Source organism: Micromys minutus (assembly GCF_963924665.1).
Source record: "Micromys minutus genome assembly, chromosome: 23".
Classification (NCBI taxonomy): domain Eukaryota; kingdom Metazoa; phylum Chordata; class Mammalia; order Rodentia; family Muridae; genus Micromys; species Micromys minutus.
In genome coordinates this window covers 10,460,957-10,482,089 of record NC_137958.1, presented here as the reverse complement: position 1 = coordinate 10,482,089, position 21,133 = coordinate 10,460,957, and the positions used below count along the sequence as shown (strand labels likewise).

Genomic DNA, 21,133 nt, shown 5'->3' with positions numbered 1-21,133 from the left:
AGCTTTCATGGACCCCAGTATTCAGCTATCTAGAAACTCTCTGGACTCTGTCTTTTACGGTTTTAATGAAAGCCTATGTGATGGTTTGCATATGCTTGACCCAGGGAGTGGCACCAGTAGAAGGTGTGGCCTTGTTGGAGGAAGTGTGTTACTCTTGGGCTGGGCTTGAAGACATTCCTCCTAACTGGCTTCCTTCGGATAAAGATGCAGAACTCTCAGCTCCTCCTGCACCATGCCTGCCTGGATACTGCCATGTTCCCACCTTGATGATACTGGACTGAACCTCTGAACCTGTAAACCTTCCCCAATTAAATGTTGTCCTTTATAAAACTTGCATTGGTCATTCTGTTCACAGCAGTAAAGCCCTAACTAAGACAGTCTATTTAGTATGCATGATTAATTAAAACACAGGACAATGCTGATCAACCTTAGGGCACTTTTTCCTGCCCAGAGGCTAGGAATGGTTCTCAAAGTCCCAACTCTCAACCCTCTAACTCTGCCTTACCTTTCCCAGTCATTACTCTCACCCTGGAATGACCAAGAGACAGCCAGACAGCAATCAATATTAGCATACAAAAAGATGACTTTGAAGACTGAGGATTTTAGAGGACATATAAGCCAGGAAACCATCAATACCACCGCTGAATTTGACTACATCAGAGCTTAAGCCTGAACTATTATCATATTATTATTTCTTCTTCTTCTTTTGCTTTTTGCTTCTTTGAGATACAGTCTCTTCTCACCCAGGCTGCCTGAAACTCACCATCCTGCTCAGACTGGATCTGAACACGTGGGGCTCTTACTGCCTCCTTCCTTGAATTCTGGATACAATGCTACATCTGGCTCTTTATCTGGGGATGATAGCGTCATCCTTCTTCAGGGTACCATGCTCACCATGGCTGGCATAGGGGCAGTAGACAGAGACACCCAGCAGGCATGGACTTTAAGGGCTTTGTTATGCTTTAGGGCGGCCATTACAGCAACGGTGTATGGAAACGACCACACCCTCATGCTTTGCTGACCACTGTCTGTGGTCATGTTATTCAATGCACATACACTCACAGGAGCTTGGTGCTGTTATGGCCAAGCTACCTCTGAAAAAACAAAGCTTTAAATACTTTGCTTACAGTCCCAGAACTACTAAACAGGAGGAATAGGTCCCTGATCTGAGTCTGACTTATTCTCTTTGTGACTATGGCACTAATTATAGAAGCAGTTAAGAAAGGGTGGGTCATCTGTTCAGACTTCAAAGCTAGGATCGCTAAAGACCAAAGGCCTCACAGCCAAGACACCGAGAGTGTCTGACCATCTTGAGGTGGTCACAATGGTTGGTAAAACATCCTACAACAGGAATCACAGCAATGGTATCTCCTCCACCTCCTCGTCTTTCCTTTCTCCTTTCTCAGACTGACCAACCTGGACACAGGACCTGGACACACTATGTCTCTGTGGAGGACCTGAACTTCCCAACTCCCCTGCCTCTAACTCTGAGCTGGGATTACAGGCACGCTCTACTTTGCCTGTTTTATGCAGCACTGAGGATTAGACCCAGGGTCTCCTGCAGGCTATGCTTTGTCACCAGCCTCAAACATCCCATTTCAGCAAGTTCTTGTTAGCAACTTATTTATAAATGACCACAGTATCAGTCTGAAACTAAACAAACAGGGTGGCTTGATGCAAAGTGATGTGACTTTAAGTTCCGATCTACAGGGACTAGCTCAAGTGGGAGAAGACAGCAGCACCCTGGACAGACTGACAGCAACCACAACCCAGCCCAGAGGACCCCAGATTAGCTTCCTCCCATGGCTTTCTCCTTTGTTATGAAAGACAGGTCAGACTCCTCTCTACCCTTAGCAGAATGCACCTCATTCCCTCAAAATAAAGATCTGGAAGACCCTCCTTCACACAGACTCTGCAAGTAAGCTGCATGTCCTACCTGCTGGATTGCCTATGACTTGCCCCATCACTGCATGCCTGGGCTGCACGGATGGGTAGAGATGCGTCCTCATCTCAGAGAGACTTGGTTACCTCCCACTCTCCTCCGCTTCTCTACTTCATTCACCATCACCAAAGTCAGCTCTCCTTCACCCGCATGGTGCTTTCAACACAGATAGCTCATTTTGGTTTTCATAAGAATCAACCGGCTGAGGTACTCCAGGCTGTGTGAGTGTGAAGGCTAAAGCTCCGTACCCATGTAACAAATATTTATAGAATATGAAGTCTCTTGGAGCCTGAGATTTACTAGCAAAGAAATGCACGTGACCCCATTAGGGCACTGAGATACTCAGTGAATCCTGTCTGGTTCAGACTTGCAAGCCTGTTCGTTTTACTTTCTCCCTCTATGCAATGGAAATGATGAGGCAATCTGCTTCTCATAGTCACTTTAAAGATTAGGTTAAGTGTGCAGGGCTTAACAAGAGAAGGAAGAACTATTCAGAGAGAGGGAAAGGAAGAGGAGGAGGAGGAGTGGGAGGGGGAAGGGGAGAGGGAGAATAGCCCTAGAGAAGACAGAGGCCTTGTGGAGATGGTGTGTGTGTGTGTGTGTGTGTGTGTGTGTGTGAGCGCACGAACAGGTGTGTGCTTGAGGTGGCAAAGGACTTTAACGAAGGCTAGAAGGGTCGGAGGGATGCTACAAGAAGGAAGAGGAAAGGAAGGTAGGGAAGGAGGCAAGAGCGGACCCCAAGAACAGGCGAGGGTGCTCACGGGAAGCTTCTGGGCAGGATTGAAAGAGGCAGAGGGAGCTACAGAGATCAGCTTGTAGTTCAACAGAGGTATGGAGAGGGCTGGGCTGCCGGGAACAGAGGCAGTGCTTAGAAAGCAATCCTGAGAGGTGGGCGAGACAACTGGGGGACATCATCCAACCAAGCTGGCAAAGTGAAAGAAGGAGATGGGAAGAGGAAGAGAGAAAACGTGCTGCCTAGGGTCTGGGTTGGTTAAATTGACACACAAGTTGATTCACTTGGGAAGAGGGAACCTTCGACTGAGACACTGCCTCCATCAGACTGGCTTATAGGCAAGACTGTGAAGCATTTTCTTGATTAATGATTGATGTGGGAGGGCCCAGTGTACTATGGGCGATACCAATCTTGGGCAGGTGATCCTGGGTTGTATAAAAATGCAGGCTGAGCAAACCGTGAGGTGCAAGGCCATTCCTCTATGGCCTCTGCCTCCAGATTCCTTCCCTGACGGAGCGATGGCACGCCACCTGGGATCTGTAAGGTAAGACCCACCCTTTCCTCCACAGACTGCTTTCGGTTCCCAGACAAGCTGATCTCTGCAGCTTGCTCTGCCTCCTTCACTCCTTCATAAGCTTTCCATGACCAACCTTGCCTGTTCTTGGGGTCCGCTCCTGCTTCTTTCCATCCCTTCCTTCTTTATCAAACTAGGAAAGGGAGGGAGGTGGGGAGGAGGGAGGGAGAGGAGGGTAACGGGAGGAGGGAGATCAGGAAGGTGAGAAGACTATGAGGATCATGGCTGGTGTTGATAGCTAGGCACCTGTGAAGGACAGAGGCCTGGCCGGGGAGGTGTACTGGACATCCTTAGGCACTAAAGTTTCGTGGTTAGGAAACCAAACGCTGGGCAGTATGGATACTGGTCAGTGTCAGGGGTGAGCACTCTCCCAGGGGAGGGCCAGTGTGAAGGTAGGCAGGCCTGAGATGGAGCCATAGGAACATTTGGCTTCTTCCATTTAGTGAGGAAGGGTGACTGCATGAAGCTGTGAGTCACACACCTCGTTATGCTGGCTGCAAAGGGAAGAGGAAGAACCACAGAGGGGATCAACGGCCGGCCTCGGTGAGGAGTCCTGAGGAGCCTACCACGGACCAAGCCACCTCTCCAACTGTGAGAAATTAAGGATGAGCTTTGAGAAGAGGGCACAGGGCAACTCTGTGGACTATAGGTTGAGGGGGGTGAGGGCTGACTACTGTCTACTGGATTCGGGAAAGATACCCTGGAATGTTTGGATGCCCGGCGGAAGTGAGGTAAAGGATAAAGAGGAGACAACCATGGTAAGAGGGCTTTCTGAAAGGAATATGACCTCACATTGGCCTCCATCTTGGGCTTGACTGTAGGGGAGTACTGCGTGTCTCTGGAATGTGGCATGCCATCTTAGGGAAGGCACTTCTCTTCTTAGTATCCTCTTCTATGACACAGGGTGGGGGTGGTGACGCTATGTGTCTTAGGTTATTTGGGACTCAGCATAGTGCCACAATACATGCCAGTGATTATCAAAAGATCTAGAGGAGAACGTTAAAAATGCTTCCAATTTTTCCGGCGCTACTGCTGTTGCTGTACAATCAACACTTCCTGTTTACACCTGACAGGCAAAGATGGCAGCCACAAAGGTCACACTACAGGCCCAGGACTCTGGCGAGTGGGATGGAGTTCCCCTTGGGCAGTGATGGGGTCTAGACCACCAGGTCTATAGGGTAGCAAGACAGACTTCTGGAGGGAAGAGGAAGTGACAGGAGGAACTGCCTTGGTTCCTGAGGACCTTCTAGTTGGTTCCACGCCCTTTGCAAAGCCTGGTGGTAAGTCTCACCTTCTGCTATGCACTCAATCTATGCACTTTCCTGTTAGTTTAAACCAGTTGTGGATATTTTTCCCCCTTTTAGGCAACACAATCCTTTCCTGTCTGTCTGTCTTAGCTTGTTTTCTGCTACTCGGACAGAATACCGTTCTCTGAGCAAAGTACAGATATTTACTTGGCTCATGATTTTGGTGGCGGGAAAACCATTCGTGTGTGCTGAGTTTCCTACTACTGACTGTGTCTTGATGGAGAGGAGAGCATCACATGGCAGCTGGTACAAGAGGAAGCCAGAGGGGGTGAAGCGTCATCCTTTCCAGCTGCCTCGGAAGAACCAATCTATACCTGCAAGAACATTAATCCCTTCTAACGGTGTGCCCATTTCTTAAAGCTCCATGTCTTCCCATGTTACACAGGGACTACAATTTCATCACAGAAACTTCTGGGGGGCAGACCCCCTCTAAAGCATAGTCTACAGGACAACCCCTGTACCTTCTTAAACCTAGGATACCATTAAGATCTGTTAGAACCTGACTTTGGATGTACTAAAACATGAGGCAACATGTTAAATACGGGGAAAGCTAGGCAGGAAAATTTCTACTATGGATACTTCATACAATCTTTATTCTTGCAGTCAAGAATCAATATATCCCTTGCCTATAAGCTCAGCTAGAGAAGGTAAGAGTTGAGAGAGCGCACAGACCTTCTGAACCTGTCACTTTGACATGTCTACCACCAGAGGTCAGCACCCCTCGTGTCACAGGCAACAAACCCGCACAGGCTGAGTCTGCAGAGCCTCACTTTTAAAAGCTCTGAAAGCTTAGTGGGTTACTCCCTCCCTGCAGAGGCAACCGGAGCCATTTATATTTTCCCTGAATTTCCTATCCTCAAGAAAATTTAATGTTACATGGAAGCTGTGTACCTGTTCATGTATGGTGACCCCATGAAGGGCCAGACCGCTGCAATGTCCAAGGTGTGCCAGCTCCACAGAGAACCCATCTTCGCTCACTTCAGGTCATTACCTCCCACGAGGTAAGAACAGTGGGTTACTAGTGGGCACAAGGTTTTGTTTGTTCTCTCCCTCGTGTGTGTGTGTGTGTGTGTGTGTGTGTGTGTGTGTGTGTGTGTGTGTTTGTGTGTGTGCTGGTTATTGGATGCCCTGGAGTCTGACTTCCGGGCAGGAATGGAAAGCAAGCAAGTGGTCACCAAGTGCCAGGCGTGTGTTTAGCAGACACAACCCATAACGAGAACAATACTAAAACAAAGCTTCAGCAGGCTCTGTGGATTACCCAAGGAAAGGCAGCCAAGTCCTTCCCACAGCAGGGCCTTAACTCTGAGACGTTTTACTGGAAAATGAGGCTTACTCTCCCACAGGGTGGTCCCTGCTCTTTCTCATGTGTGTGTATGTGTGTATGCATTCATGTGTGCATGCATGTGTTTGAGTGTTTGGGGGCATGTGTGGGTAAGGGCCAGAGGTGGCTATTGAACGTCTTTTTCCATTGCTCTCCACTTTAGTGTTTGAGATAGGGTCTCACCCTGCACCTGGACCTCGCCAATTTGTGGAGTCTGGCTGGCCAGCAAGCTCCAGAGATCTGCCGTCTGCACTTCCCCAGTGTGCAGGGATTACAAGCCTGCATGACCGTGCCCAGCTTTTTTATATGTGGGTGCTGGGGACTGAGTTTCCATCCTCATATTTGCTGTTTAGTTTTCTGTCTACCTGACAAGCATACCTGGGAAGAGGGAACCTCAACTGAAAAAAATACCTCTATCATTCTGGCCTTTAGGTAAGTCTGTGGTACATTCTCAGTGACTGATGTGGGAGGGTCAGCCTACTGTGGGTGGTGCCTTCTCTGGGCACCTGTATCCTTGTATCTTGGGTGATACAAGAAAGCAGGCTGAGCGAGTCTTGGGGAGCAAGCCAGTAAGCAGCATCATTCTATGGCCTCGCCTCAGCAAATGCATCTGGGTTCCTGCCCTGACTTTCCTTCATGATGAACTAGAAGCTGTGGGGTGATAAATCCTTTCTTTCCTAAGTTGTTTTTGGTCATGGGGTTTGTCACAGCAGCAGGAAGCAAACAAACTACAATAGCACACTCAAGCAGCAAATGTAACCGACTGAGCTATTATACCAGTCCCTTCTTTATTTCTGATCACCCTGGACTCAATTAGCTGGGCTTCCCACAGCAAGACTGTGCGTGAGTGAGGTCTGGAATCTGCCTGGTGAGGAACTGTGAGGACGTTGGTGCTGGGACAGAGGATAACAGTGAGGAGAAGCCAATCAGCAAGGGCAGGCAGAGTCACCACTGCAGCAAGTCACCTTAAACCTGAAGCTCTACAAGTCCCTACAACAGGCTAGAAGCCAGAAATGGGCCTAAGAGAGTGTCTGAGCTGGTGAATTGTGCCAGGGTTCTAGCAGGCTGAATTTTGAGGCATGCAACTGCAAGGGGGTGATCTTTATAACAGTTGAGGCTATGTTCAGGTTCAGACCTAGCCAAGAAATAAATTCAAGGCAGTTGGGATAGATAAACACAACGCTAAAATGATGCAACAGGCCTCAGAATTTAAAGAATTAAAAAAGCAAACACAAAAAGCAACGGCTCTGGAGACGTTCTGGTCTCACAGCTTTGCACGCAGTAGACTGCTGAATTCTCCCAGCATCATAAAGCAAGTACAGACATTTCGGGTGGCCACTGGGATCCCCGTGGTAGAAACCAGCAGAGCAGAACAGGGGGACGAGAGAAAGGCACACAGACGGACAGCATCAGAGAGAAGATGAGATTTGGGGTGCACCTTGATGCTGTGGTTCAGATGGGTGGGAGGGAGAAAGGTTGATGGACATGCTGAGCCCCAAGAGGAGCAGGGCTTGCTGTGCTATGTCTAGGAGCCAAAGCTGGCCCGTTTCATAAGTCAGTTTTCTTGGATCCCAGCCCTACTCTGTTTGGCCTTGGGCTGTTTTCTCGCAAGGGGGCAAACTGTGTGGCTAATGCAAAACCTAGACAATATAGCCCCTTTGCGGCATATGAAGACCCATGACCTGGAGCCTCACTCTTCAAAGGGAAGCCTGTGAAACAACAGAGAGAAGGCACACTAGGGCTGGGCAGCAGGAAGCACTGGGCGCTCAGAAAGGCACTGAGAAGACCCAAACCTAGCTGATGCACAGACAGGAGAGCAGTGGGCAGGAGCGCCTCCCTAGTCGGTGCTGTGGGCCTCCTCTCGCAGCTCAAGTTAACAATGGCCCCAGCCTTGCTGTGCTGGTCTCCCTTCTACCTCGTCTTTCCTCCAGCTTTACTAATACCTTGAACGCCTTCTGCTGACTGGAACAGAGTGGAAATGCATTAGAAAATAGGAAAACTGCACGGGCACAACACGCCAGTTATGTATCTCCCTGTATAGTGAATGTATTGTCTCTAGGTCACGGGTCCACATGTATAACTGAGGATACTCAGTCTGGATGGACGGCTGGCAATGGCTTCCAGGATACTTAAAGGTGCGATGCCGCACAGTTGCTACTTCTTTCTCCCCTTCAAATAAGCAGCTTTTCTGAATTTCAGATGAACGAACAATTTAAAGTTCCAGGGAAACAGAGCGCTGCTCTGGACTATTCCGCCAACACCTCTTCCAGCTCAGCTGCACAGTAATTGTTTAATATTCTGCCTTCTTAGACATCTAGAAACACTTGACAGGGTTATTTGTGAGGTTCAGCTTAAAAGTAATGATGGTAACACAGATAAGAATAGATGGGTGAATGGGGGCTCCTTTTTAATTTTAATTTTTAACATGCTTGCTCTCACACTGTACATTCCCGACAAGGGCAATCCAGAGGTGAAAGGGTACACAGTGCGAGAAATGTGCATGACATAAATCTCAAGGAAAGAGAAAAGCCACGAAACCTGTACTAAGCAGAATCCCCACGTTAACATTCACTAATAAAAGCCTTTTAAAAGTCCTTGGATTTTGGCTAATGGCACTTAACAAAAGTAGCATTTTACAAAGCCCTGGCTGTGGGTTCCCACAGTGCACATGAGCTCACCGAACCCTCAAAGCATGAGGCCATTAGCTCTACTATAGACAAGAGGAAGCTAAGGCACAGAGAACTCATGGGGGCCTGACAGAGTGTGAGTCTGGGTCCCCCCACATAAAGCTCCTCTCTGGGAAGTCTCACCTCCATCTCTAGAGCTTTAAGACATGCCATGCCAAAAACCTAGCGGCCACCGGTCACTACCTGCAGTGCAGGACAGGAACACCAAAAGATCAGGAGGTGCATCCAAATGAAGACACAGGCTTATCTTTTGATAGGACAAACCACAAACGAGGCTCAGGAAAATTCTAAAATGCACCCATTTGTTAATCATGAAGCCATTTCTATAGATGAATTAATTATCTTTAGGCCAGCATATTTGTGAAGTGCTACAACAGGCCCTGGCCTAATGCTAGCAGGGTAGCACTCCCCAGCTGACTGAGCATGCTTATTTAAGTAATTGCCCGAACGTAAATGAACAGGGGTATTAAAGTAAAGTTGGCACAAGGGACAGCATCCACACAGCACATTCTTTGTTCCGGGCCCTTCATTTTGTCACTGCTCTTGGAAAAAGGAGCAGCCCCTAAATAAATCATGGAAGTACGGGAGACTGCATAAGGCCTTTTATAGTCTCCAAATGGTCATGCATCTTATATAAAGTTCGTTTTCGACTTCCCCGTTTAAGTGTTAGCAGCCTCAAAATAAGATCCAGGCTATTTACCTGTAAGAAGATATTATTTAAAAATAGGGCAGGAAGAAGAATAACCAGGCGACAGGGGAGGAGACAGGATGGTCAAGTGTGAGGGGGTCGCCTGGTCTCAAACCAGTTCAATGAGCCACTTCGGGTTTGCCAGATTTAACTTTACCCATCTGAGGGGGAGGAGGGGAGGGAGACACACCCTACTGGAGGTATTTCCACAAATACAGATAAGGGAACCGGTTTGTTATTTGAAGGCATGGGCTGTCCAGATGATTCCGGGGTGTCCTTAGGGCGCGCGGTGATATGCACAATTGGGGCTGCATGACACCTGGCTCTCCCTCGAGTTCGGGTGCGGAGGACAAAAGGGCCGTCCCTCGGAGCGCGCGGGCGGCCGCTCCCGGGATCGGGGTTGCGTCCCCCAGAACCCGGCTGCGTCCCTTGGAGCGAAGCTGCATTCCCGGGAGCCAGAGTGCTTCCCAGAAAACCGGACTGCATCCCCAGAGCGAGGCTTGTGTTCCCCAGGAACCGGGCTCCATCCCCGGAACCAGGCTGCAACCCCAGAACAGGGCTGCATCCCCAGGAACCCGGCTGCTTCCCCGAGGCCGGGTGCCTTCCTCAGAGCGGGACCGCGTCCCCAGGAACCGGGCTGCATCCCGAGAGCCCGGTGCTTCCCCGGAGTGGGCTGCAGTCCCGGTGCCCGCCGCCGGCAGCGCAGGGCGCGGGTCGCGCACTCACCTTCCTCCTGGAACTCCAGCTTCTCCAGCATGCCGGCTTCCGCGGGTCCCGGGGCCGCCGCCAGCGCCGCCTGAGGGGGAGGAGGAGGAGGACACGGATCAGCATGGGCCGCGGCGCTCCGGCTTCTCTCGCATCGGGAGGAGGGGCCTGCAGCGGCGGCGGGAGCGCGAGGCGGCGGGAGCGCGCGGCAGGCCAGGGTGGAGCGCGTCCCCGCCCAGGCCCGGCAGCCGCAGGTGGGCCGCGATGGCTTGCTCCGCTTTCCCCCTGCGCCTTTGGTACGGCCCGCGAGCAAGCGTGGGAAGGGGGGAGCGGCGGCCTCGACGCTTCGCCTGCCGCGCGCGCCTGAGGACACGCGCGTCCTCGCGCAGGTGTGGGCCCATGGGCACCCGCCGCACCCTAGGCGAGTGCGCGCCTCCCTCTCGGGGCCCCGCGCCCGTGGCGTACCGCTCCCTTAAAAGGAGGCCGCCTTCGGGGCCGCGCTTCGCCCGCGCTTTCGCGCGCTCTCCAGCCCCCACCTCCCGCGGCGGATCCCTTAACTGGCTTCCTCTGCTCGCAGCTTGCTCTTTCCTCACCGCCGCCGCTTGCTGCCTGCCAAAAGTTCACACAATTTAAATCTGGCCCCGGGCACGCCCGTCACCCAGGACTTGGGTATCTGAGACTTCCCTATCGCCAACTCCGGCTGGCAGGCAGGCGAGGCTGGCAGCGGTCTGCAGCCGGGAAGGGCCCGAGGCTGCCGAAGGCCAGCACCTGCCGGCCCACCGAGCCCGGAGGGAACTTGTCAGTTTTACAAGCCCAGAAGCAGGAAGTAGAGACCTCTTTAGTAACCTTAGATGGGTCAATTCCTAAATCTAAAGTGTCCCCTCAAAAAAAAAAAAAAAAAAAAGTTAAGATGTTTTGTGATGAAAACATCTTACGCAGTTTGTCATGCGTTGTAGTTGAAAAAAAACTGAACACTTCGCAGTTGAGGAGCACAGTTTCGGAGCTCTGTCTCACTCGACCAAGTGCCTAGAATAAAAGGCAGATCGGAAAAGAGGGTCTGAGGTTGGGAGGGGAATGTGAGGGGGGGGGGGATGCAGGGGGAGTTGGAGGTGGGGTGGAAGAAATATGATCAAAGTGCATCGTATCTGGGGGTAGAGAAGTGGTTCAGTGGTTAGGAGCACTTGCCACAGCTGTCTGTAACTCCAGTTCCTGGGATCTGGTACCTTTTCTGGCTTCCAGAGGCACTGTATGCAGATGGCGCACACATATACGTACAGGAAAATACCCATACACATAAAACTAAAAAAAAATCTTTAAAAGATATATTGTATGAAGTTCTCAGAGAAGAATAAAATAAAAATATTTAAACATACTACTTGGGAAGAAAGAAACAAAACCATCCAAGTTGTAGGCTATCCATGTATAAAATCCCAGACTCTGGAAACAAACCAAACTTCTACAATCAGGAAGATGAGCGAGATCATAGGGTCAACACACTGCATCTGGTATAACAAAGACAAATGTGTGGAAGCTGGTATCAAATTCTGTTTACAATCTCTGCAAAGAAAGTTAATGTATAAAATAAACACAGAAAGCCACATACAGAGTTTATATCTAAAAACTGCACAGCGGGTGAGGTGGATGAAGAGGTAATGAAGGGGGAGGGACGCCCCACATTCAGGGGCTGGAAGGCCCAGCATAAAAATGTCAGTTAGCCACCAAGGTCATCTCTGGGTTTCTTTCACTTCCTGTCAAAATCCCAAGAACTCTGTCTTATAGATACAGATAAACTGACTTTAAAACTCACACAGGAAGGCGCAAGCTTCGGAATACCTAGACTGAAGTAGGAGGAGTCACATTTCTCAATATTAAAGCCTTTAGTGAGGACTGGAGAGAGAGAAGCCACCACTCTCCTGAAGAAGACTACAGTTAAATCCCCAACACCCACACCCCCGTGGCTTACATCTGTCTGCAACACCAGGTCCAGGGCCTTCTGGGCACTCGAATTCATGTGCTCAACCCCACAGAGAGACACAGAATGCATACATTACAAACCAATAAAAGCAGGCTGGGTGTGGTGGCCTTTAATCCCAGCACTAGGCAGGCAGGGGCAGGCTGATCTCTGTGAGTTCAAGGCCAGCCTGGTCTACAGAGCCAGTTTCAGGACAGCCAGTCTCAATCCTGTCTCAACATCTGCCCCCAACCCAAAAGAAGAAAGATGGTCCTGTCTTAAAAACCCAACAAACCAAAGCAATTTTTTTTTTAAGCGTACAGTGTAGCTATGCGATATTAGTGAAGAAACAAGATTGCCGACAGCAAGCCAGACATACATCCAGGCAAATAAGTCAACCAAGCTTTGATAACTGCACAAAGACGCACTCCTAACTACCAGTGGGCACTGGTTAGCAACTGTCAGAACAAACAAAAGAGGGGAACCCAAACTATCCCAATGTTATCCAAAAATTAGCTCAAACTGGATCATGGTCTTAAAATGTGAACCTTTTAGGAAAATAATTGAGAAAAATCTTTGGGTCCAAGGATTAAGCAAAGAGGCTCAGACAGAAAACATTCTCCATAAAAGGGAAAACTTGATAACTTAAATCTACAAAGCGGGAGAAAATATTTGCTAGCCACAGTCAACAAATGACTAGTGTCTTGAATAGAAAAGGATGCTGAAAACTCAGGAAAAAGCTGTTCGGGACGCAGACTGAACGAATGCAGAGACAATTTACCAGGAGCGGGTGGGACAGAGCTGGTGAAAAGCACTCAGAAGGGGGTCATGTAAACCCAATGCACGAGCTGTCAATACACACCACGAGAATGAAGTAAACACTCACAGCATCCGGTGGTGGTGAGGATAAACAGGACCCATTCCCACTGCTGGAGTAGATATGAAACAGGGAGGGAGACATGGCTTAGCAGTTAATGTTTGCTGCTCCTCTCCAGAAGACCTGGCTACCCCGCACTCACTTCAGGTAGCTCACAACTACCTGAAATTCCAGCTTCAGGGGATCTGACACCTCTGGCCTCTGAGGATACCTGCATGCATGTGCACAGACCACAGAAAGACCTGCATACACACGCTCGTGGTTAAAGATAAAGTTGACAAAGAAAATCCAGAATGAAAGAAAGAAAATCCAAAATGCTCCGAAAACACCTTGCCAATTTCCTCTGAAGCTACGCATAGTTACAAATCACACAATAGGTGTTTTCCTGAGTGTTTATCCCAGGAATAATGGACACACCTAAAGCTATGCAAGGATGCTCACAGCAGCTGCCTTTCTAGGAGCCTCAACTGGGAATTACAGATGTCATTCAATGGCTGACTGGTTAAACACAGCAAACCATCTATGCTCAGGCTTAAACTTCAAAAGGTCCACCAATTTTCTGTACAAAATCTTGGACCAACTGGGTATAGTAACACACATCTTTGATCTCAGGAGGCAAAGGTAGGTAGATCTCTATGATTTCTAGACCAGCCTGGTCTACAGAATGAGTTCTGTGCCAGCCAGAGCTACACAGTGAGACCTTGTCTCAAATAAAATTTGGACAAGTCTTTTAGGAATTACATGGTGTCAAAGCCATTTCTAAGGGTCATACATTGCTTTCATGTTACTATGATGACACAATATAGAAACTGGGGTCAAATTAGTGTATGCCAGGGGTCAGAGGTCAGTGGTGAACGAAAGTGAGCATGTCTTTTATGAAAGGTCACCTTGAGGGACCTTGATGGTGGCGGACCTGCTCTGAATCTTGCCTGTGCCAGAATCCATATCGTGCTTAAGATAACATACTACCTTCCCCCATGAGCCAAGCCCATTTTTGTGGAACAAATGACAATTGGGATTAATAAATGTATTTACTGGAAAAAACAAACAGTTTATCTTGTAGTGTAGTGGTTTTCAGTGCATTTAGAGTCAGGCAACCACGTTTGCGATTGTGTCATCGTCCCAAAGGGAGACTGCACACCCACTACCTTATTTCCTGCTGGCTGCTCACCTCCACCGTGGGACTCATTCACTTTTGTTTCTATTGGTTCCTACCCAGACGTCATACACAAGGGGCCATCCATCCTGCTGTCTTTTGTCACTGCTTTTTGAAACTGACTTTTTTGCTATCTTTCAATAGTCTCCCCCCATGCAGATGCCACACCTAGAATATCCCTCAGCTGGTAAACGTTTCATGTGGGTGGTTCCCACCTTTTTGTTACAAACATTCATGCTCACATGTCTTTGTGGACATGCATTTTCATTTTGGGAGGTTAAATACTGAGGAATAGAGTTGCTATTCTATTGGCCATTTAACATTTGAGGAACAGCCACACCATGGCCGCGGCACTTGCCAGCAGCACATGAGGATCCTGCCTCCACTAAAGACACATGGCTACTCCACAGTTATCGTGCAATGTACCTAAACCCTCTGTTATCTCAAAAGATCAAGGTTGGTGATAAATGCATAAGTGTTGACCAGTATCAGGCTTCACGGCCTTTGCCTTCTTGTTCTTGTGGTAATGTTGGCAATGTTTTGAAAAATTCTCTCATTCTTTTAAAGTTTATTTTTTATGAGTTTTGCCTTAAAATGTGTATGTGCACCACGAGTGAGCCTAGTGCCCACAACTCCCTGGATGCAGGATGCTCAGCAGAAGCCTGAAACATAAACAATTCTAGGTAATAACCCGGGGGGGGGGGGTCAAATCTATGTCCATGGACTTCTACTTGGCAAGAAAGCACCTTTCTTAGCTACAGAGCAGTAGGAAAAGAAGGTTGAAATATTGTTCTATCACAGTGCCCTTTTCATGAAGGGCCTTCAAAGCTCTTAGACACCTGCAGGAATACCTACAGGGCCCAACGACCTGGGAATCCTCAGCTGCCCTTCTATGGTAATGTTTTCTTAAAGTCTCAGCAGGCTTTTCTGCCAGACTTAATTTTAGCAGCTCTGGGCAGAGAGGGAAAGCCAGGACAGGAAAGGGGGGAAAGAAAGGGCTCAGAATTACCCCCATACAGAAAGAGGGGTGTGTGCTCAACCATTATAGTTGGTCAGGACCTGGGTTTGGAATTAGGAAAACCAGACAAACTGTGCACCCCCGAATTTTCTGACAGTCAATTTGAGGCCAATTCTCCCAGAGGAACTGCATGGCTCTTTTGGTGACAGAGGGGCATGGTGTTCCCCTTGCTTTTGTGTGATCACTGGGTTCTTTCTACCTGTATGCCTTTGCCTCTCCAGTCAGTCTGAGGCTCCGGGGCTCTAGTGTGGTGAAAGAAAAAATTTGTTCTGCATTAGATTTTACTATGCAGGGATGCCTGCAAAAAATGGAGCCATCATAAATGTGGTGTCCCGGCTGGTGAAAAGTGCTGAATTATTAAGATCTGTTATATAACTGTGCCCGGAAAACAAGAAAAAACATATCCTGAGTAACTCGGAAGGGAAAGCTTCACTCGGATGCATAATCACAAGACAACTGCCCAAAAGTACCCCCGATGCACCAAGGTTCTGTGAGGTTGTTCACTCTGCCTTAAAAAACAAAGGGACCTTAAATAGCTACTTACTGCAAGAAGTAAATGGACCATAAATACAGGAAAAGGAGCTCCTCAATAATTTAGTGCACTGAACGGGAGCCACTGCTCAGCTCCGACTGTCTCTGAGTGACTCTTGGTGCCAGAGCATCCTCCCTGGGGTCCAGATACACTTACTTCTCTCTCCCTCATGCCTTCTCTAAACCACTGCCTCACACTCAGTGTATAATGTGCCAGCATGGAGCTACCCTGGGCTACATCTGTTCCCGAAGCTGTGGATGATGCCCAGCACAAAGTCCCAGTCTTACTTCAAACAGTACGAGATTTGTTGTTCTTGTAGAGAGAGACAGGGGATCAATATGTAGCCCTGGCTGGCCTGGAGTTGACACGTAGACCTTGACATACAGACCTCCCTGCCTCTGCCTCCCATACAGTGGAATTAAAGGTGTTGTGCCACCAAGTGTGGCTTTTGGTTATTTTGTTTTGTAACTCAGTTGCTGGTAGATGATGACCTCTGACTCCCTGGCAAGGTCGGACACTCCAGCTTGTCCCTTGGGTAGGCCATGTGCTCAGGCAGATGACACAGGATTTGCTCTTCTTCCCCATTACTGGGGATGGCTCTGCCTGTCTTTACCAGGAAGTCTCTTCTGATTCTCCCCTCTTCCCTTCCTGGGGCATCTAAATGAGAATGGCCCCTAGAGGCTCATATGTTTGAATGTTGGTTTCCAGTTAGAGGAACTGTTTGAAAAGGATTAAGAGGCGTGGCCTGCACTGACAAAAATGCATTTGTATACTTTTATGCAAAAATGCTTGAAATCTGTACATTTATCTTTGTTTTTTAAAATAAAGTTGTTCAATTAAAAAGAAAAAGAGGCGTGACCTGTTGGAGTGGGTGTGACCTTGTTGGAGGAAGTATGTCACTGGTGTGGGCTTTGATGTTTCAAATGCCCACAATTAGGCCCAGTCCCACCCACTCCCTCTCTCCCTGCTGCCTACAGATCAGGATGTAAAGCCCTCAGCTACTGCCTCAGCACCACGCCTGCCTGCTTCCTGCCATGATGGCCATGGACTGACCCTCTAAAACTGCAAGGAATCCCCTAATTAAATGCATTCTTATATAAGAGTCGCCTAGGTCATGGTGCCTTTTCACAGCAACAGAACAATAAACTGAGACATTTCTCTTCTTCACAGCTTATCTGGTTGATTGCTTCTTTTTGGTCATTTCTTTATTTGCCTATAATCGAATGCCTTCCATTGAATATCCAATGCAATATTTAAGAATTCTAAATGAAGAGGACATGGCTATGACATTAAGAGCACTTTACTGCTTGTTTTAATCAGCGTTCTATTGCTGTGATGAGACACCATAATTATGGCAACTCTTATATGGACAACATTTAATTGGGACTGGCTTACAGGTTCAGAAGTTCACTCCATTATCATCATGGTGGGATCATGGCGGCAGACATGATATGGGAGAAGGAGCTGAAAGTTCTACATCTCCATCTGCAGGCAGGAGCCAAACTGGTTTGAGCTTCTGGGACCTCAAAGCCCACCCCTTAGTGACACACTTCCTCCAACAAAGCCACACCTACTCCAAGAAGGCCACACCTCCTAATAGCACCACTCTCTATGGACCAGCATCTGAACACACGAATTTATGGGGGCCATTCCTATTCAAACCACCAAATTGTTCTGGAGGACCTGAGTTTGATCCTTAGCACCCACATCAGATGGCATACAAGCAGTTGTAAGTCCAGTTCCAGGGAGGCAAAGTACTCACATGAATATATCCACACAGAGACACATAATTAAAAATAATAAAAACAAGACTAAAAAAATAATTCGATAGAGGCAGGCAAATCTCGGTGAGTTTGTAGACAGCCAGGGTTATGTAGAGAGATCTTGTCTCAAGAAAAAGAGAGAATTCTATGTAAATTATTGTTTTTACATATTATAGTTTCTCAAATTTGAGATATATAAAACCTAAAACTTTTCTCCTTAATTGTATGTGTGTGTTGTTTGTTTTGAGACAGGATTTCTCTGTGTAGCCCTGGTTGAACCTAAACTCACTATGTAGACTAGGCTGGTCTCCAACTCAAAGAGATCTCCTGCCTCTGCTTCCCAAGTGCTGAGATTAAAGGTGTGCACCACCCAGCTCCCCACCTTAGTTTTTGATAGAGGCTCTTTCATTGAACTCAGAGCTCAATTTGGCCAAACTAGCTGTTCAGCAAACTCCACGGACCCTCCTGTCTCTGTTTCTCTACCACGAGGATTACACCCATGCACCACTATGCCCATCTTTTTATGGGAACGCTGGGAATTGAACTCAGGTCCTCATGAATGTGTAACAAACACTTTACCAACTAGGCCATCTCCTCAGCCCCCTGGGTCAAAAAATTCATTTAGAGCTGGGCACCATGGCATGCCCCTGAAGTCTCAGCCTAAGCCTAGGGGTGAGGCCTGAGCAACACAGAGCTGTTACTCAGTGTTCAACAAAAGACACCTTCTTGCTTCCTCCCCTCCCTCCTCTTGCTTCCTCCCCTCCCCCCTCTTGCTTCCTCCCCTCCTCCTTCTTCTCCTGCCTCTTCTTCTCTTTTAAAACAAGTTTAACATTTTTGTTTCATACGCACGGCGTGTGTCTGGCCTGCATGCACCATGCACAAGCGGTGCCCAGGGAAGGTAGGAAAGTGCAGGACTGCAGTTACAGTTGTAAGCCATCATGTGGGTGTTCTGTCTTAATCTTGGGCCCTCTGCAAGATTAACAAACTGAGCCCTTTTTCCTGCCTCTCCCTCTCTTTCCCTCTTCTTTCTTCCTTCTCTTCCTCTTCCTCTCTTCTTCCTCCTGTTCTTCCCTCCCTCTCTTCCCTACTCCACCAGAGCCCTCTTTCTGAGTCAAGGGTCTTGCTATGTGGCCTGAAACTCTCTCTGTAGCCCAGACTTGCCTCATGCCCCAAATCCTGTCGACTCTGTCTCCCAAGCACTGGACTTACAGAACTGCTCTGCAAACTGTTAGCCAGGCAGTGATGGCCCACACTTAGGAGGCCCAGGCAAGAGGAGCTCTATGAGTTTGAGGCCAGCCTGGTCTACAGAGCTGGCTCCAGGACAGCCAGAGCTGCATAGAAAAATCCAGTCTCAAACAACAACCACACGAACAAACAAGGAGTGTCTGATTTAGAGAGTCTTTGGGTTTTTCTACATAAGAAATGACATCACCCACTGTCTTGTACCTTTAAGTCTTCAGTTTATAGTTTCTTGTTAACTGGATAAAATTTCAAATCCTATGTGTTTAAAATGTGCATGTACATATTTATTCTGATTAAAACACAATGCAGTATTTGTGCCTTTATATTCTCTCTCTCTCTCTCTCTCTCTCACACACACACACACACACACACAAGTGTATTATATTATCATACATCTTACAGAACAGGAAGAGTTTTTCCTATTTTAAACTCAGTGTACCGTAAAAGGGTGATGTGCACCCTGTACTAGGAGGTGGCCCCTCTGGACGTGCACTGCTCTGTTGCGGAGAACTTCCTTGGATGCCTGCCCAGCATCCATTCCCTTCTGCTTCCCTTTCAGAATGTTGGAGTCTACATCCTCTCCACACACGAGTTACACTGGCTACGGTCCCTCTGGAGCGGCCCTGGGCATCAGCTCCACATTACATGTTCACGTCTCCGCCTATCATCTGTTCTTGTCAGGTGGGCATGCGCTGAGCATTTCGGATGGCGAGCCTTCAGATGAAGCCACAGCAGAGAGAGGACTTGGGTCCTGGGTGGTGTCACTGAGCAGGCCTACCTGTGTCTCACTATTCCTGGGGCCTATGCTATCCCTGGACCTGCAGACATGAGAAAAGAATGACCTTATCTTTGGAGCCTGTTTGAGACAGATTCTGATGCCCTGCAGTTCCAACCATGCCAGGCAATACTGGGTGCTGTGACAGAGACAGGCCACACCTTCAGGTGGTCAGGGTGTAACTAGGTAGAGATGACAAAGTCTGGAAGCCAGAGTCCTCATGTGTTGAAGTACACATCACCAAGAAGTTGAAATAAAAGAAGGTCCTTCTGCAGAGAAGCTGCAGATGCTGAAGAACTTTCTGGAATGGGGATTCTTTCACAGTTGTATTGAGGAAGCTTTAAAAAATTATATTTATTTATTTATTCTCCCTGTGTGTGCATGCATGGGGTCCACATGCATGTAGATAACTTGCAGGAATCAATTCTCTTCTTTAACCATTACTCTGGGGAGTGAACAGGTTATCTTGGTAGCAAGAGCCTTTATAGTCACCAACCCCCCGGGTGGAGTTTGAAGGGAGTCAAAGGGAGGACATGCTTCTGACCCCCCTGCAGCAGAAAAATATCTTGGAGGAGAGAATGCTTTGAGACCACAGGCAGAGAGCTTGTGGCTGAGAGAAGAGAATGCTCAGGAAAATCCGTGGGCACATTAAACTAGGGCCTGCAAACACATACATACAATAAATAAAGAAGCAGGAGGGATGGAAGAAAAGAAAGTGTGCCTGCCGACCACAGTGTCCTTGACATGGATGGGAACAGCAGAGACTAGGCAGTAAGAAATCAAAGCTTGGTTTTAAAATTATGAAGTATAACCTACCCATGGTCCATAAATCCACTTAATGGGTGAACCATGGTAAAACAATAGTTTATTTACTTTAAAATAAAGGACGGAGAGAATGATTTACATTGCAGATGGCTAAGAATAAAACTTGCACAGAGGAAACACACACACACACACACACACACACACACACACTCATTTATGAATGGCAGGCCAAGATTTTCTCTCACTAATTCCTTCTTTGGATCACTGACACATGCTATTTGTGTTGTGACCTCTGTTTTCATAGAATATTGTGTACACACAGGACATGTTTTGGAGTTGTTAAGCCCATTGCTAACTGTGTTCTCTTCCTTTCTTTATGATAAACAGTAGCTTCTATACTGGAGAACAACATGAAGCCAGGCAGGAAAGAAAACTAGTTCCTTCTTAGTTACAAGTCCAGGAGGTAACCAAGTGAAAATGAGTCCTCCACTTGCTTGCTACAGGCATTGATCTTTTTTTAAAGACAAGATCTTAAGTAGGTCAGGTTAGCTTCCAACTTTGTAGCTGGGGATGACTTTGAACTCTTGGTCTTCTTGCCTCTGCCTTCTAAGTACTGAGATTACAGAACTGCACCACCATGCCCAGCTTGGTCAGTGCTTTTAGAAGCATCTGCTCGTGTAGAATTCTACAATCCCCTGGAGGCGGGGCTAGAAAACCCATGTGCACACACATGCACACATACATAATAGGAGTGGCAAACAATACTGTTGGTTGTTTTTGATTAGGAAATGGAGAGTTAGAGATTCCCCTGCTAAGAAGTGGATGGTTACCAGATCTGTATCCTCTAGGGAATGTTCATGTGTTAAGAGTGGGACCATGGCAGGAGACAGGGTCTCTGCCACTTTGTACCCTGAAGATTTGTAGGTGATAGACACTTTACAGTGTGGGGTGGCTAATGTTGGCTGTCAACTTCACCCATCTGGGACGAGGGCACCTCATTTGAATACTCGCCCCCATTTTCTTAATTGCTTATCGATGGAAGAGGGCTCAGCTCACAGGGCCATCCCTAGGGTGGTGGGTATGGGCTATATAAGGAA

At 48.0% G+C, this 21,133-nt stretch overlaps 1 protein-coding gene across 5 annotated transcripts in view; it reads right to left on the bottom strand.

Annotated features, from left to right (window-relative positions):
• PRKAG2 (protein kinase AMP-activated non-catalytic subunit gamma 2) overlaps positions 1–21,133 on the bottom strand; it is a 227,500-nt gene that overhangs the window by 33,044 nt on the left and 173,323 nt on the right. For 3 of the 5 annotated variants that reach the window (XM_080936436.1, XM_080936437.1, XM_080936438.1), the window contains one exon: positions 9,979–10,048. In XM_080936436.1, coding sequence (XP_080792562.1) covers positions 9,979–10,048 — 70 coding nt within the window. Of the gene's footprint in view, positions 1–9,978; positions 10,126–10,493; positions 10,560–21,133 lie in introns of those variants that run through there. The other 2 variants (XM_080936439.1, XM_080936440.1) reach the window with 2 other exon arrangements.